This window comes from Carcharodon carcharias, chromosome 2, assembly GCF_017639515.1.
Source record: "Carcharodon carcharias isolate sCarCar2 chromosome 2, sCarCar2.pri, whole genome shotgun sequence".
NCBI classification, from domain to species: domain Eukaryota; kingdom Metazoa; phylum Chordata; class Chondrichthyes; order Lamniformes; family Lamnidae; genus Carcharodon; species Carcharodon carcharias.
This window is the reverse complement of record NC_054468.1, coordinates 159,974,107-159,989,305: the sequence shown is the minus strand read 5'-3', so window position 1 is coordinate 159,989,305 and position 15,199 is coordinate 159,974,107. Positions and strand designations below refer to the sequence as shown.

Sequence of the window (15,199 nt, the reverse complement as noted above, 5' to 3'; positions counted from 1 at the left end):
CATGGACCAGCCAAAAGACTGATTCGTATATCATTTTAACTTTTATTTTTTGACTCAATTTTTCATTTCAAATCTGTGTATGTGTGTAGCATTTTTATTATTTTTCCTCGCATTTACTAACTCAAACTCACTCTTTCTTTGACCCAAGACAGCCTGGTTAAATTGGCTCCTTCTAAAACATAAATAGATTTGGACTGGGAAAAAGTATCCGTGACGGAAGGGATCCTTTTTAAATTAACTTAGTTGTGACCAACCGAGGGGGTTGAATAAAGAAAGGAAGCCAGTTCATCCGGGAGCATAACGATTTGAGGTATCTTGTCTGGGATCATAACAAATTTGGGGAACCTCACCCGGGACCAGTCGTAACAAATTGAGGGCTCGGTGCTGGAATTGTTCCCACAGACGAAACAAACTAATTAGAGTGGGGAAAGTAAATTTTTCCTTTGAAATCAATTTTTAAAACTGCAATAAGGCTTTCTTGAATCTACTGTTAAAGTATCTGTACTGTTAAAGAATCAATAAAGTCTAGTATGAATCACAAAAGGCTAATATGCAATACAGCAAGTCATTAGGAAAGCTAATAGAATGTTATTTATTGTGAGGGGAATTGAATACAAAAATAGGAGGTTATGCTTCAGTTGTACAGTGCACTAGTGAGACCATATTTGGAGGACTGTGTACAGTATTGGTCACCTTATTTAAGGAAGGGTGTAAATGCATTGGAAGCATTTCAGAGAAGGTTTACCAGACTAATGCCTAGAATGGGAATGGAATGAGGCAAGGTTGGACAGGCTAGGCTTGTATCTGTTGGAGTTTAGAAGAGTAAGAGGCTACTTGATTGAAACATTAGATCCTGAGGGGTCTTGACAGGGTGAACGTAGAGAAGGTGTTCTTCTTGTGGGAGAGTCTAGGACTAGGGGTCACTGTTTAAAAGTAAAGGGTCGCTGTTTAAAATAGAGATGAGGTGCAATTTTTTCACTCGGAGGTTCTTGAGTCTTTGGAACTCTCTTCCGAAAAGGCGGTGGAAGCAGAGTCTTTGAATATTTTTATGGCAGAGGCGGTTAGATTTTTTGTAAGCAAGGGGGTGATAGGTTATTGGAGATAGGTGGATGCAGATTTTGGGATACTATCAGATCATCCATGATCTTATTAAATAGTGGAGTAGGCTCAAGGGGCAAAATGGCCTACTCCTCCTTGTTTATATGTTCATCAGTGTAAAAATGTCCATAATTGATGCCAGTAATTTTCTAGGAGAATTAGGGGAAGTTACTTTTGAGGATATAAAAGTTCTGTCCATCAAACAGTTGAAAATGGCCTAACCAGACACTGAGGATTAGAATTTCACCCAAAAGCTAGAAAACCTGAAATTTTAAAAGGGGTGGACAACAGTCTACAGGTGGAAATTGAGGACGGTGAAACAGACTAGCAGTAGAGAGATTAAACTTGGAGCTGCGGAAATTAGAATTTCAGTAAAGGGAATGGAGGAAAGAAAGAATTTAAGGGCAGAGAGAGAGAGAAAGGGATTTTAAACTATAACAGCTCGAGCTGAGGGGCAGGAATCCTACTGTGTCCCTTGAAGGCACCACTAGCTGAGACTTGAGGGCTGAGGCAACCCATTTTACTCATTTATCCCCCAGGTTTGATAAAGCAGAGGTGGAAGCCTTCTTTATCTCTTTCCAGCAGTTAACACAGCAGTTAAAGTTGCCTGTCCAACATTGGTCCTGACTACTGCAAAGTAAACTTTCAGAGAAAGCTCACCAGGTTTACTCCCTCTTGCCTGACAATGAGGCTGCAAAAAGGGCTATTTTCAGTGTGTACCAGTTAGTGCCGGAAGCGTACCATCAGAAATTCCGTACCCTCAGGAAACGGCCTGACCAAACATACCTGGAATTTGAAAGGCTTAAGCAACTTGCTTTTGACCAGTGGGTGTAGACACTTAAAACAGAAGTCACGTATGAAAACCTCTGTGAAATAATTCTCCTTGAGTTTAAAAACTCCATACCCTCCCCAATAAGAACACACCTACAGGAACAGAGGGTAACAGGGCCAGGCAGGCAGCCACATTGGCTGATGAGTATGAGCTGATTCTCAAACCCTTCTTCTAGAAGGGACCCTCCCCTAGTCAGCCCCAACCAATTGGAAAGGATAGAGGTGGAGAGAGTGATAGGAAACTGAGCACCCATGGGAGAGAGGGAAATGCTGGGGGTCCTCCTCAGGACAGGACAGGAAACGGTGGTGCTGAGATGAAAAGCGATGCCAAGAAGCCTATGTGTTTTAACTGCTGAAAGGTAAAGCACCTCCAGGCCAATTGCTGGAAGTTACAGGAAAAAGCAATGGGATTTATCAGGGCACCTACCTGTGCAGAGAACGGGAGTCAGTCAGAGAGCAGAGCAGACTGGGTTATGGCTCTGACCGCAGATGTGAATCCCTGTAGAGTCACTCCTGAGAGTGCAGATGAGGTTAAACAAATCCCCAAGAGTTATAAGGATTTTATATCCGCAGGAAGGGTGGCCACAGTGAGGCGAGTAAGCCTATAATAATACTGAGGGACACAGACCAGCCAAACTCTGCCATTGAGAAAAGGCATGACCAGAGTGTGCAGCGAGTGCCAAGCTGTTGGTAAAGGGAATTCAAGGAGGGTACATGCCCATCCTCTTACACCGGGTGCAACTGGAGTGCGGTCTTCTGTTAGGACCAGTGAAAACCCCAAACTGCAATAAGACATGCTGGCTTTTGTGGAACCATTCAGCAAGGTGTGATTGGACTGTGTGGAGCTCCTGCCCAAAACAAAAGGGGGCCACCAGTATATCCTTACTATCATGGATGTGGCTACCTGTTTCCCTGAGGCTGTTCCCCTGAGAACCATATCTGTCAAAACAGTGGTAAGGGAGTTGACCCAATTCTTTACCAGATATGGCCTGCCCACCGAGATCCAGTCAGATCAGGGCTCAGAATTCATGCCCAAAATATTCCAGGAAGGCATTGGTAACTTGGGCGTGACCTCATTGAAGCCTTTAATGTATCGCCTGCAGTCGCAGGGGGCGCTAGAATGGCACCACCAGACCCTGAAAACAATGATCAGGGCATACTGCCACGAGTAACCCCATGACTGGAATAAAGGACTAGGTTTTCTTTTGTTCACCACCAGGGACTCGCCCAACGATTCCTCACATTTAGTAACTAATAAACTCACTCTTTCTTTTACTGAAGACAGCCTGGTTAAATTAGCTCCTTTTAAATCATAAATACATTTGGACTGGGAAAAGGTATCCATGAGGGAAGGGATCCTTTTTAAATTAACCTTGTTGCAACCAGCCGAGGGGTTTGAACAAAGAAAGGGAGCCAGTTCATCCCCCCCCCCCCCCCCATCCGGGAGCATAACAATTTGGAGTACCTCGTCTGAAATCATCATAACTTAGTGGAACCTCATCCGAAGACCAGTCGTACCATTGAAGAGGTGGGGAAGAGTAAAGAGTTGACCTGCTGAGAATTCTTTCCTTAGCCACTATCTATAGTACTGCTGCCATTAATTGTATTGATTATATCTTTGGAGATTAATCGCACAAATTTTTTTTTATTAGAACTCCTTCAATGAAGTAAGAAGTTTCTAACTTGTAGCATTCCTATTTAAAACACGTGCTTAGTAGATGTTAAGTGAGCATTAAAAGCCTCCACTAAACTACGAATCCATGTTATTTCCAGCAATCGATGGTTATTGACCAGAACCAGTGCTTAAACAGAAGTAACTGGTTTGTACAAGTCTGAAGTCACAGAGCTGGTATATTTTGATATTCTTTAAGAAGACCTTACACAGGTCATGCATCGTGACCCTGGATGTGGTTCCTTGGGCATGAAGTGTCCTGCCAGTCACCTGGAATATTTATGCGCATGGTTTTTTTATATATAAATTTAGTTGTGCTGTATGTCTTCACTACTCCTTTTTCTTTCATCATTGTTCTGCACCCGCCTCAAAATAGCACATATTAGCAACAATATTATCAGCTGTCTAACACCATAATCTACCCACTTTTTTAGTCATGGGAATAACATTTATTTAGTAAAAAGATACAAACTGTCTATCGACTTCTTATTTTGTTTTTAATTTTCTAATCAAACAATTTCAGAACTAAATATTAGTGATTACATTCTCCCTCTTGTAATCAACACAAGGATCTCACATTAGGATTGAATACTGTAGAAATAGATTTCCAAGTTGCACATCTTAGTCAGTGAAGGGCTGATGTAGAAATCAGTACAATTCTACTGTCATGGTGACAGGTGAAATTTGTTATTCAATCATATCTGATGAGAAAGATGGGTTTGAAACTGTAGGATAAAGAAAAAAAAGTTACAATATTCAAAGCATTATTTACACAGGAGGATTCATCATAGCATTAGAAAATACAGTGCTAACTCATAACCCACTACATTGTATAATCAATATAACAAAGAACTGACACATGAAGAAAGCTGGTGTATTTTGAGAACAAAAAATATTCTTCACAAATTTTTAACCTGTTCTATTTGCTTTGTACGAAGAGTTGAAGCCACTCATAGCATTTTGGAAAGACGAAATGCTGGCTTTGTTTAGTTTAGGTCTGGTCCACTGTCCATTAATGGAAGCATAAAGGCTGAACACACAAAATGAGTGATGCCAGCCACAATTGACATGACGTTTTAAGCACCTGTTGCATAGTAATCTCCATTAATCAGGATTTGGCTTTTGAACGAAGAGGCTCTTTGCTGTGTACCTGGAGTAATCCTGGTATGAAACATAAAATCCTGATCTCTATTGCTTATAGATGAGGTCCATGCAGCTTCCAATAATTTGAATAAGGCTTTAGCTAGTGGAAGAGAAGGGTGCAAAACTTCCAAAGGGGAGAAATTTCATTGTTCCCTCCCTCCCTACAACTGCCCTGTTTCCCCTTCAACTGCCTGCAGAAAATTATTTACCATTTCTGTGTTCTCCCTCAATTTTGAGCAGTGGTAATAATTTGTCTCTTAAATGTTGGACTTATTAACTTCAATGCAATCTGCACATTTTTTACTGTCACCATACATCCACTGTGTTGAAGTTGACTCTTCATGTTAAATAAGTGGTTGGAGAAAAAGGGAACAGAGCTAAAACATGCTGGGATACTGTTGGTGACCAGGATAAATATCAAAACAGACTGACTTGACAAAATGCCCTGTTATAATGCAGTCCTGTCACTTGCATATATATCTATATATTCAAAGAAATCCAAATCTCTCTGCTCTTTTATTCATGACATAATTCTGCTGAATTTTTCCATTGTTTCACTTTTGTCATAAATATTGTAAATTAATTGGTGTGAAGTAGGCACTGTAGTCATTTTCAGGTGCCATGTTTTATGTTGGCAATCATGGCTGCCCAACTTTCACAAACCTTGACAACATCTTGATGGTGGTCTCAAATCTTGTAACCCTTCTATTTCTCAAGCTATCAGTATATTTCCTCCTTTGTCTCCCTCTTGCTCTGCTACCCTCAGTTTTACCAGTTAGGACCAGATGTTTTAATTTCTCTCTGCTCATTACATGCCCAAAGAGTTGTTCTCATCCCTTGGTAATCATCTGCAGAGGTTGAGTGCCTGCTTTCCTCAATATTTCCTCATTAGTTGTGTGTTGTCCAATTAATCCTCATCATGTGCTTCAGAAACTAATCTTTTATCTTCCATTGTCTTGCTTATATTCCAACTTTCGCATCCACATGGTGATGTTGACCAGAGGTAACGTTTTAGTAATCTCATTCTGCTTTCCATAGACATGTTCTTATTTCTAAAGAAGTCTGACATTTTTGCGAAGGTTTGCTTTGCAAGTGTTGTGCTTCCTGATGTCCTTGATTACTATTCACATGTGATGTCATTAGGCTACCTAATTCTGCTTGTTTTATTTCTTTTGACTCCACTGTTATTTTGCATCTAGGTGTAATCTTTTTCTTTATTACTGTGCTTCTTGTTCTGCATGTTAATGACAATCCATATCTGTTACCGTGACTAAGAGTCTATGTAGATTTTCCTCTGTATGTGCCATAATTACTGTGTCATCTGCATATCTCACATTCAGAATATTCTGTCCATCTACTGAAATGTCTGGTAATTCTGCTAGATAGCTTAACCTCATTGTAAAGATAGAAAAAATCTCAGGACAGAACACAAACTTCTCTCACACCTTTTCTTATAGCTACCATTCAATGTATTAATTGTCTGTCAATTCTGACTGCTGTTGCTTGGTCCTAGTATAAGTTCTGAAGCAGCCTTAATTTGGACATAGAAGGGAAAGATTTCTGCATTTCAAGCATCTGTTTATGCTTCAATCTGGGAAATGTATTGGTGTAATCTATAAAGCATACCCTTAATCTAAAAAGATGTATACCTTATAAAAAATGGATGACAGAAATCTTAGAAATGATGGTGGAATGAAAGCAATAAAAGAATAAAGATATCAGAAAATATAATATTGGCAAACTGATATGAAAGCAATGTGACGTAGAGAAAGAGAAATAGAAAAAAAAATGAGCAATGAAGAAATTGGAACTGCTGGAGGAAAAAGCTGTTCACATGATGTATAATGAGGTGAAAGAGGTTACCAGCTCAAAGCTACTGTAGTGGAAGCAACTGCATTAAAGCAAAAATTAGTACAGTAATACTAGAGAAAAATGGCATCCTAGGCAGATGGGCAGGATACAGAGAAGAACTACACTGACAAAGGAGGTGGAGGGGGGGTGGCGGGGGAGAGAAACAACCATTCCAAAAGCAACAGAAGGACCACCAACCATGAAAACAGAAGTAATACAAGCTATTGAGAAAATAAAGCGTAAAGCTATGGGACCAAAGTGTATGACCCTGGTTTAATTCCAGACGATCTTTGTAAGTCTATGTTTATAGAACTACATAAAGGACCAGGTGCAACAAAATGTGAAATTCGTGAAAGGATAAGCCTCATGTGTCGCTTAAATCAAAAACATTCTGAGAATCATCATGAGAATACAAAGCAGAATTGGATTGGAGATATCAGAAGAACATAAAGTTAAAATAAAATGCTGCAGATGCTGGAATTCTGGAATAAAAACCAAGTGCTGGAAATATTCCAGGTCTGGCAGCATCAATGGAGAGACTTCTTCAGAACTGAAGGAAGATAAAAGTGTGATGGGTCATACGCTGTCGAACAGGAGGAGGGTGAGGAAGACTGAAAGGGAATGTGTGGGTTGGGGTAGAGGGTGGGAGAGAATAAATGACAAAAGATATCAGAAGAACAATATGGGTTTATTGAAGGAAAAGGAACATGAAATGCAACATTTGTGTTAAGAACCATAATGAGAAAGCAATTGCAGTCCAAAAATATGTGTACCTATGTTTTATAGATTACAACAAAGCACTTTAGTAGTCCTATTAAGACATGCTCAATAGATTAACCTTGATTAAATTGGTCATTGTTACATTTCCAGTTTCCAACTTACTGTTGATCTGACTTTTTGTAATTCATAATTTTCTCACTGATTTTGTATTGCATTGATTTTTACTAACAGGACTCCACTGTGTTTGAAATGGAAGATGGTGTCATTAATGTTGTAAGTGCTCCGTTTGTTTTCATATTGCTGATAATATTGTAGATGTTGATCCATTGAAACCCATTAATCCTCAATGTAACCCAACCCTGCATGTTGGAACAATGGAGAGGGAAGGTGAAGCAATTGTATGTCAACATGAGCTCTGATTATTGGTAAGGCAAGTCTGCATGCTAACCTCCAATTATCTCCATCATTTTCTCCTCTCTTGCCCTTCCATAACTTGAAACTAACCTTGCCTAATATAAAAAGATGTAAATTACCAGTTTATAGTTTAAAATTTACAACAGAAATTTGTGTGACATTTTCCTGAATTTTAAAGATATATGGGCAGGATCTTCAACTTTGAGGAGGGCATTGCAGTTAAGTGGCATTTGTCCACATGCATAAATTGTCCACATGCTAAAATTCTTAGTAAGGTAACTCAAGTTTATTTTTCCTCATCTCTATCCCAGATTCGTTGAGGTCCATTACACCCCAACACCACCCCAGATGAAATGAATTAATACCACATAGACTGGAGAGTCAATCTTGTGACTTTACTAATTTAGTGCAGCAGTTCACTGAAAAGCCCATTTATCCACAGTGCCAATGGACAGAACCTTTGCAAATGGTAACTGAACTAGAACGAAGCCCTTCTTGATTTTGAGTTGATGCTTACTTAATCCTAAAACTGAATCCCTGGCTCTGAGGGCTTTAAGGACATGTTAAATATGTTCTGATGTAGTTTTTAACTTGTCAACTTCACATTCCCAAAAGTCCCATGAATTAGCATTTCAAAATACCAGTGGATTTATTTTGCATCAATTAAAGATCTAGCCAGCCAATGAAATTAGGTAATGAGAGGTTATCTCGAGCTGTTCCTTGAATAATGGGCATTATGTAATATTCTTTTATAATTGAAATGAAAAGGGGCCTGCTTCTGGTAATAAATTGAATACACATATAAATTTATAGTTAAGTAATTATTTTTTCAAATCTGTGACATTGTGCAATCTTTGAGCACTTTTCACAGAAAAGTACTTTTTTAAAATGTAAAGTTGTTTTAGATGTTAAATCTGCACTTTTCCCCCAAATCAAATTTGTCTGCTTGCTGCTTTTCTTACTAATATTCTTACTTACATTTAAAGCTGAGTTAAAACTTTAGCAGTTTAGAGATCTTCCTTTGTAACGTAAGGCCTAGAGAATGGTAACTTGTTAATACTGTACTGCATCTAGTATTGGCTGCAGTGACCCAGATAATTCTGCCAACTTCACAAATTGCAGCAGTTGAGATTTGAGTTGACTTGTTTAATCTTGCATGTTATGTTCATTTGACTTTTTTTTTTAAGTAATTTTTTATCTATTGGAGAACTGCAAATAAGTAGAAATTCATAAAAGATAATGCATGTGTTTAGATTTTGGTTAAATTTGAGTGCAATATGATGTGTGAAGATATTTTAAAAATCTATCATGATCCAGAAGTGTCCTTGGAGGGTTTTTCAGTAAAAATATTTAACTGATGTCTGTTCTTGGTGTGCTCACTCTATGCCTTATCGTCCAATTTGTGTATTTTTTTCCAGTGTAAAGTTCTTAATGGTATCTGTGATCAGACGATTAGATCGGCATCTGATCCTTTGCTAAGCCAGAGTGCTTGTCTAGAGGAGGTTCAGTTAATAAACATCAAACCAAGTGAAGGACTGGTAAGATATTTTAAATTTTTTATATATAATTTTTTGTCTGTCATGCATGTCATGACTATGACTTTTTCCCCTTTTTAATTGGTTGTTTCTATTTCTTTAGCAATTTACCTTTCGTGTTACATTATATCTTTCTCGATCATAATCCACCAAATATCTATTCCGTTGCATTAGAGAAAAAGTTACCCTATTAGCTGTTATCATCCTCTTACCTGATCTTGTGGTAACAGCAATGCGTTTGATAATGTTGCTTTTAAATGTTGTGTCTTTAAGTGTGGAGAGAATTCCTGAAAAATTATCTGCAGTTCTAATTGTATCATGCTAGTAGAGTTGCCTGAACTTGCTCAAGCTTCTAACTCTGTCTTTTTAAGGAGACCATGCCCCATTCCACATACACCTCTTTCCATGCTTCATTTGTGTGTTTCATTTAAAAATTACCCACACTGTCCACTCCCCATTACCCCTACACACTACAGAACTGCAGTGCAACATCTACCTTTGCAAAGCCTCAGCAGTGGCCCCCACTCAGACTCCCCCCTCCTGCATCCTGGCTCCACCAAATAGACTGTCCAACAAACCTGCTCTGTTTATCAGCAGTACTTGGGGAGAACTGTTATTGTTAAGTAAAAAAGATAACATTTAAAGTGGTTTCAGAATTTATCATTTGTGACTGGGTGAACATGAAAAGTTATTGGTGGAAGAATTTCTTGAAGCTACTTCCATTTTGTTTGCAAATTTAAGGGAAGGGCCAGGCATACTGTAGGAAAATATATAACGTATATAGAATACTTGGGAGAATACATGTAGAATAGTTGGGAGGAAAAAGTTGGCTTGGGACCTATAATTTCCAAAGCTATCCACCAGTGGAGTTTTCCTTGTGTTTTTTCTAGGAATATTGTAATCTGATTAATAAAAATTGATTGCTATGATTAGTCAACAGCTCTGTTATTGTATCATGCAACTGCCAGGATAGTAGAAGTTGAACTAGATGAACCTTATGGATTGCTAAATAAAAGTCTCTTATTGTAAAATAAGTAATTTCTTTGCAACATTTGCACATTGAGTTGAAAATCCTGATTTGCAGAATCGTCAGAAGTTTGATTTTAATCAGATGTTTTTTTTTTATTCATGGGATGTGGGTGTCGCTGACTAGGCCAGCATCTATTGCCCATCCCTAATTGCCCTTGAGGAGGTAGTGGTGAGCTGCCTTCTTGAACCGCTACAGTCCCTGTGGTGTAGGTATACCCAGCATGAAAGAAGTTAACAGCTGTACTTACAGTCAACATATACTCAATGTGGGAGTATTTGGGAAAGATCCAAATCATATCTATCTGGGGTTACAGCATCATAGACTGAAAGAATTTCAGGAATCTTGTACAGTATTGTTTCCATTATTTTTGATGGGAATTGGATTAGTGACTTGCTCGGAAGGAATTTTAGGAACATGACCACAATTTTTATTGTAAGAGTGCTCATTAAAGTGAGCTGAGCCTGGAAAGTTGGGGGAAATTTCTTGTATTTTGGACAAAGTCAGCAGTTTAAATTGACAAACTTAATTAAATGTGCAGCTTCACCACACAAGAATTGTTAGCTTTATATGGAATTTGAAGATTGAACTGACAGCACGACTGAATAGAAGTGGCATTAAGCAAGAAACATAGCAAAAATAAATCTAGTACCCCCTGTTAGAAACTGAAAGTAAAAGAGGGAGCGAGTATTTCACTGGATGGGGTTCTTCAATGTTTATCAACAAGAGTGGGTCACTAGTACCACCACTGACCTCGCTGGCCAAGTCCTGAAAGACACTGCTGCCAAACTGGACTGGCACCAAGTGGTGATAGAATCAGTATGAGGCACTAACTTAATTGACTTCAGCCTCACCAATCTATTTGTCGCAGATGCATTTATCCATGATAACATTTGTAGAAATGACCACTACATAGTCTCGTGGAGACCAAACTCTGTCCTCATCCTCCTCATCCTCATCCTCATCCTCATCATTTGCTGCTCAATTGGGGTAGGTTGAAATGGCAGTCCATGACACTGATCTGATCCACACGCTAGCCATCTAGTCAACTGACCTAACTGCTCCTTCCCCCGCCCCCCCAGGCGACGCACTTCATTGGTTTGACAATATTGCCATAATAAGTGGGATGGATTAAGATTAGAGTTGGTGGCTATCTTTAAGTCACTATGGGCCTTCATACTGCAGCACTGCATATCATCACAATGTGTAACCTCAAGCCTGCCATATTCTTCATTACAATCAACTTGGTTCAATGAAGTGTGTGGGACAGCATGCCAGGAGCATCACCAGATGTATCTAAAAATGAGTCACCTGAGGTACCCGCCATACTTAACAAATACCAAAGTTTTCAGCCAATTCAATTTGCTGCACATGACATCAAGTAACTGCTGAGTGCCTGGACTCAAAAACCTATGGACCATGATAATACCCCAGTTGTCGTTCTGGAGGTCTGTGTTCCAGAACTAGCCGCGCCCCTAGCTAAACTGTTTCAATACAAATGCAACTCTGAGATTTACCCAGAAATATGCAAAATTGAGCAGGTATGTTCTGTTCACAGTTGTCAGCAGTGTTATCAAAGGAAGGTAAGTGCAGATTTTGGAGATCATAATAAATTACCTTCGGCTGCTCAATCTCTGACCTCCCTTTAGGTCAGAGGTGGGGCTGTTTGCTGATGATCGCAGTGGTTAGCTCCATTCGCAATTGTGCAGATATTTAAGCAACCTGTGCTTGAATGCTCAAAGTCCTGGCAACATCTGAGGATGGGCTGATAAATGGAAAGTAACATTCAGGTCACACAACATTTGTATCTAGTCTATGATCTCCAATGAGAGAAATCGTAATCATCTCCCATTAATATTTAATAACATTGTTAGTGGGAGATTGAGCAATGTCCTGGAAATGATAATCAAGTTCCTCTCTAGGTCTCACACCATTGTGATTGGCTATATATCACTGATCCTTCATTGTTGCTGGGTCAAAAACATGGAACTCCCTACCCTCAACTGCAATGTGGGAACATCTTCACATGAACTGCAGACTGATACAAATATCTAAAAAGAGATTGCTCATTTAAAGATCTCATCTATAAAGAAAATTTCTTCAGGAGTTCACTTTATCTAAAACAGGTGTGTTAAATTTAACAAGATAACGCACCTTTAAATCAAAGCAAAATACTGGGTGGGTAAAAATCTGAAATAAAAACAGAAAATGCTGGAAATACTCAACAGGTCTGGCAGTATCTATGGAGAGAGAAACAGTTCTTTGACCTGAAGTAGTGGTTTACTGTACTTTCAATTTAGTATACTGTATTCATTGTTAACAATGTGGTCGTCTCTACAGTGGAGGGACCAAAGGCTGATTGTTTTGTAGAACACCTCTATCCAGTCTGCAAGCATGATCCTGAGCTACCAGTTACCTGTCATTTTAATTCTCCACTTTGCTCCCACTCTGATCTTTCAATCCTTGGCCTGCTGCAATGTTCCATTGAAACTCAAAACAAGCTTGAGTAACAGTACCTCATCTTCAGTCTCAATGGCTTACAGCCTTCCAGGCTCAACATTGAGCTCAATGCTTTTAGATCATTACCTCTGCCCCCATTTTGATTGGTGTTTTTCTTGTTGGTTCGTTTTTTTTTCTGTCTCTTTGTTCATGCATTAAAGGTCTTCGGACAGCTGCTATCCCGCCAGTCACACCTGTTGTGGTCCTTGGCCAGACCCCAGGTTGTGGGAAGATCTGGTTAGGGACCAATAATGTTTTGGTTAAAGTATACAAAGTTTGAGATTCAAAACTAAGTGAAGAAATCCACAAGATTCCACGGATTTGGAACAAACAAAGATAAACTTTACAATAAAAGTTCAGAGGGTTAAAACACTTAACAATATCTATCTTATACTCTGTGGTTGAACACACTACACTACAGAATAAATGCCAAATGTGACCAAAACAGATTCCGTGGATTTCTCAACAACCCACCCAGACATTAGTCACACTGAGGCAACCAATCTCACTGAAATTTCATGTCTCTCATTTGTAGCATAGCAAGAAGTGCCAAGTTGAACATTAAGTTTAAACTCTGGTGTATATTTTGAAAATGTTATTCTGTAGATCAATTTTGGGCTGAAAAAAGTTCATATCCACTACTGGGGGTTAACAGGCTTGATGTTAGTTCACCAATAGATGTTCTTCGCCCCAAGTGTAAATAGAAAAACTCTGTTGCAGAACAGAAGGCTGATATGCTTGGCCTGGATTTCTGGCTCTCAACTTTATAAATTAGTGAAAGAATTCTGGGGGACATTGATCTATTGCACTGCAACCATAGACATTGAGTGCCATAACCTGAAATAAAGTAGATTAATATTTAATCCCTAGGCACGCATGTTTATTATGAAGAACCTGTCTGGACTTGCCAATTATAACAAGGAAAGAATTCATGGAAATTATGTTTTTCTTGTATTTGAAGAGCAGCTTTTAAATGTTCACTTAGAATTTTCTTGGAACTCTGCTCTTAAATTCCCAGTTGTCTAGCCTTTGGCCTTCCGTACATCATATTTCTGCAGCTACCGACTCATCAGCCGCATTCTCGTTTCTTTTGCTGTCTCTCTCTGCCACTCTCTCTCTCTCTGCTGCACACACTTTCTTTTTCCCCCTCTCTCTTTTTACCTCTCCCAACTCCCCCAAATTCATATCCATGTTGCCTGGAACTCCATGCTGGAATCCTTCCAATCAGGTCATGCCCCTGCCACAGTACCAAAAGCTCTCTTATCAGAGTCACAAATAACTGCTGTTATCAAATTCACACAACTTCCTATGTAATTGAAACAAAGAATAAACTATCCCTTCTGTTCTTCCTCAACATGTCTGCAGCCTTTCTCACAATGGATCACATCATCCTCCTCTAACGACTCTGCACCATTGCCCACCTGACTGAGACTGCACTCCCTTGGTTCCATTCTTATTTATATAATTGTAGTCAGAGAATCACCATCAATAGCTTCCCTTTCAATTCGCAGATGGTTGCCTCTAGTGTCCTTCAAGGATCTGTCCCTGGACACCTTCCTATTTCTCATCTACATGATGCCCACCAGCGACATCATCCGAAAACATACAATGTTTCCATGTATGCTGACGACCCCAGTTCTAACTCATACCATTAGCTCACTTGATCCTTCAACTGCTGCTAAGTTATCAGACTGCTTATCCTACACCCAGTACTGGTTGAGCATAAATTTCCTCCAGTTAAATATTGGAAATGCTGAAAATCTTGACTTAGGTCTCTGCTACAAACCTTGTTCTCTAGCTACCATCCCTTGCCCTGGTAACTGTCTGACACTGAACCAGACTCTTCATAACCTTGGTGTCTTATTTGACTCCAAGATGAACTTTCAATCATATATCTGCACTGTTACTAAGGCCATCTATTTCCACTTCCGTAATGTCACCTGATTCAGCTCATCTGCTACTGAAACGCTCGTCAATGGCAATGTTAACTCCAGACTTAACTATTCCAACACACACCCTGGTTAGCGCCTAACTTTTTACCTTCTATATACGTGAGGCCATCTAAAACAATGCTGCCCTTGTCCTAACTCGCAACCGATGCAGTTCATTCATCATGCCTGTGCTCGCTGATCTTCAGTGCCTCCTGGTTGAATAATGCCTGCATTTGAAGTTCACATCTTTGTTTTCAAATCCCTTTACAGCCTGGCCCGTCTCTATCTCATTCTGGCACTGAGATATCTGTGCTCCTCTAATTTCAGCCTCTTGAACATCCCCAATTTTAATCACCCCACCCTTGATAACTCTACCTTCAGCTGTCTAGGCCCTAACCCCTAGAAATGCCTCCCTAAACCTCTCCATGCCTCTGCCTCACTTTCCTCCTTCTAACCTTCTAAGGCCTTGCTTAAAACC

General features: G+C 39.4%; 1 protein-coding gene across 6 annotated transcripts in view; it reads left to right on the top strand.

Moving 5' to 3' along the window:
* The window catches only part of cnksr3 (cnksr family member 3), a 180,399-nt gene that overhangs the window by 127,719 nt on the left and 37,481 nt on the right, over positions 1–15,199 (top strand). For all 6 annotated transcript variants that reach the window (XM_041214157.1, XM_041214179.1, XM_041214142.1 and 3 more), the window contains 2 exons: positions 7,547–7,588; positions 9,148–9,267. In XM_041214157.1, the coding sequence (XP_041070091.1) occupies positions 7,547–7,588; positions 9,148–9,267 (162 nt within the window). The remainder of the gene's footprint in view (positions 1–7,546; positions 7,589–9,147; positions 9,268–15,199) is intronic.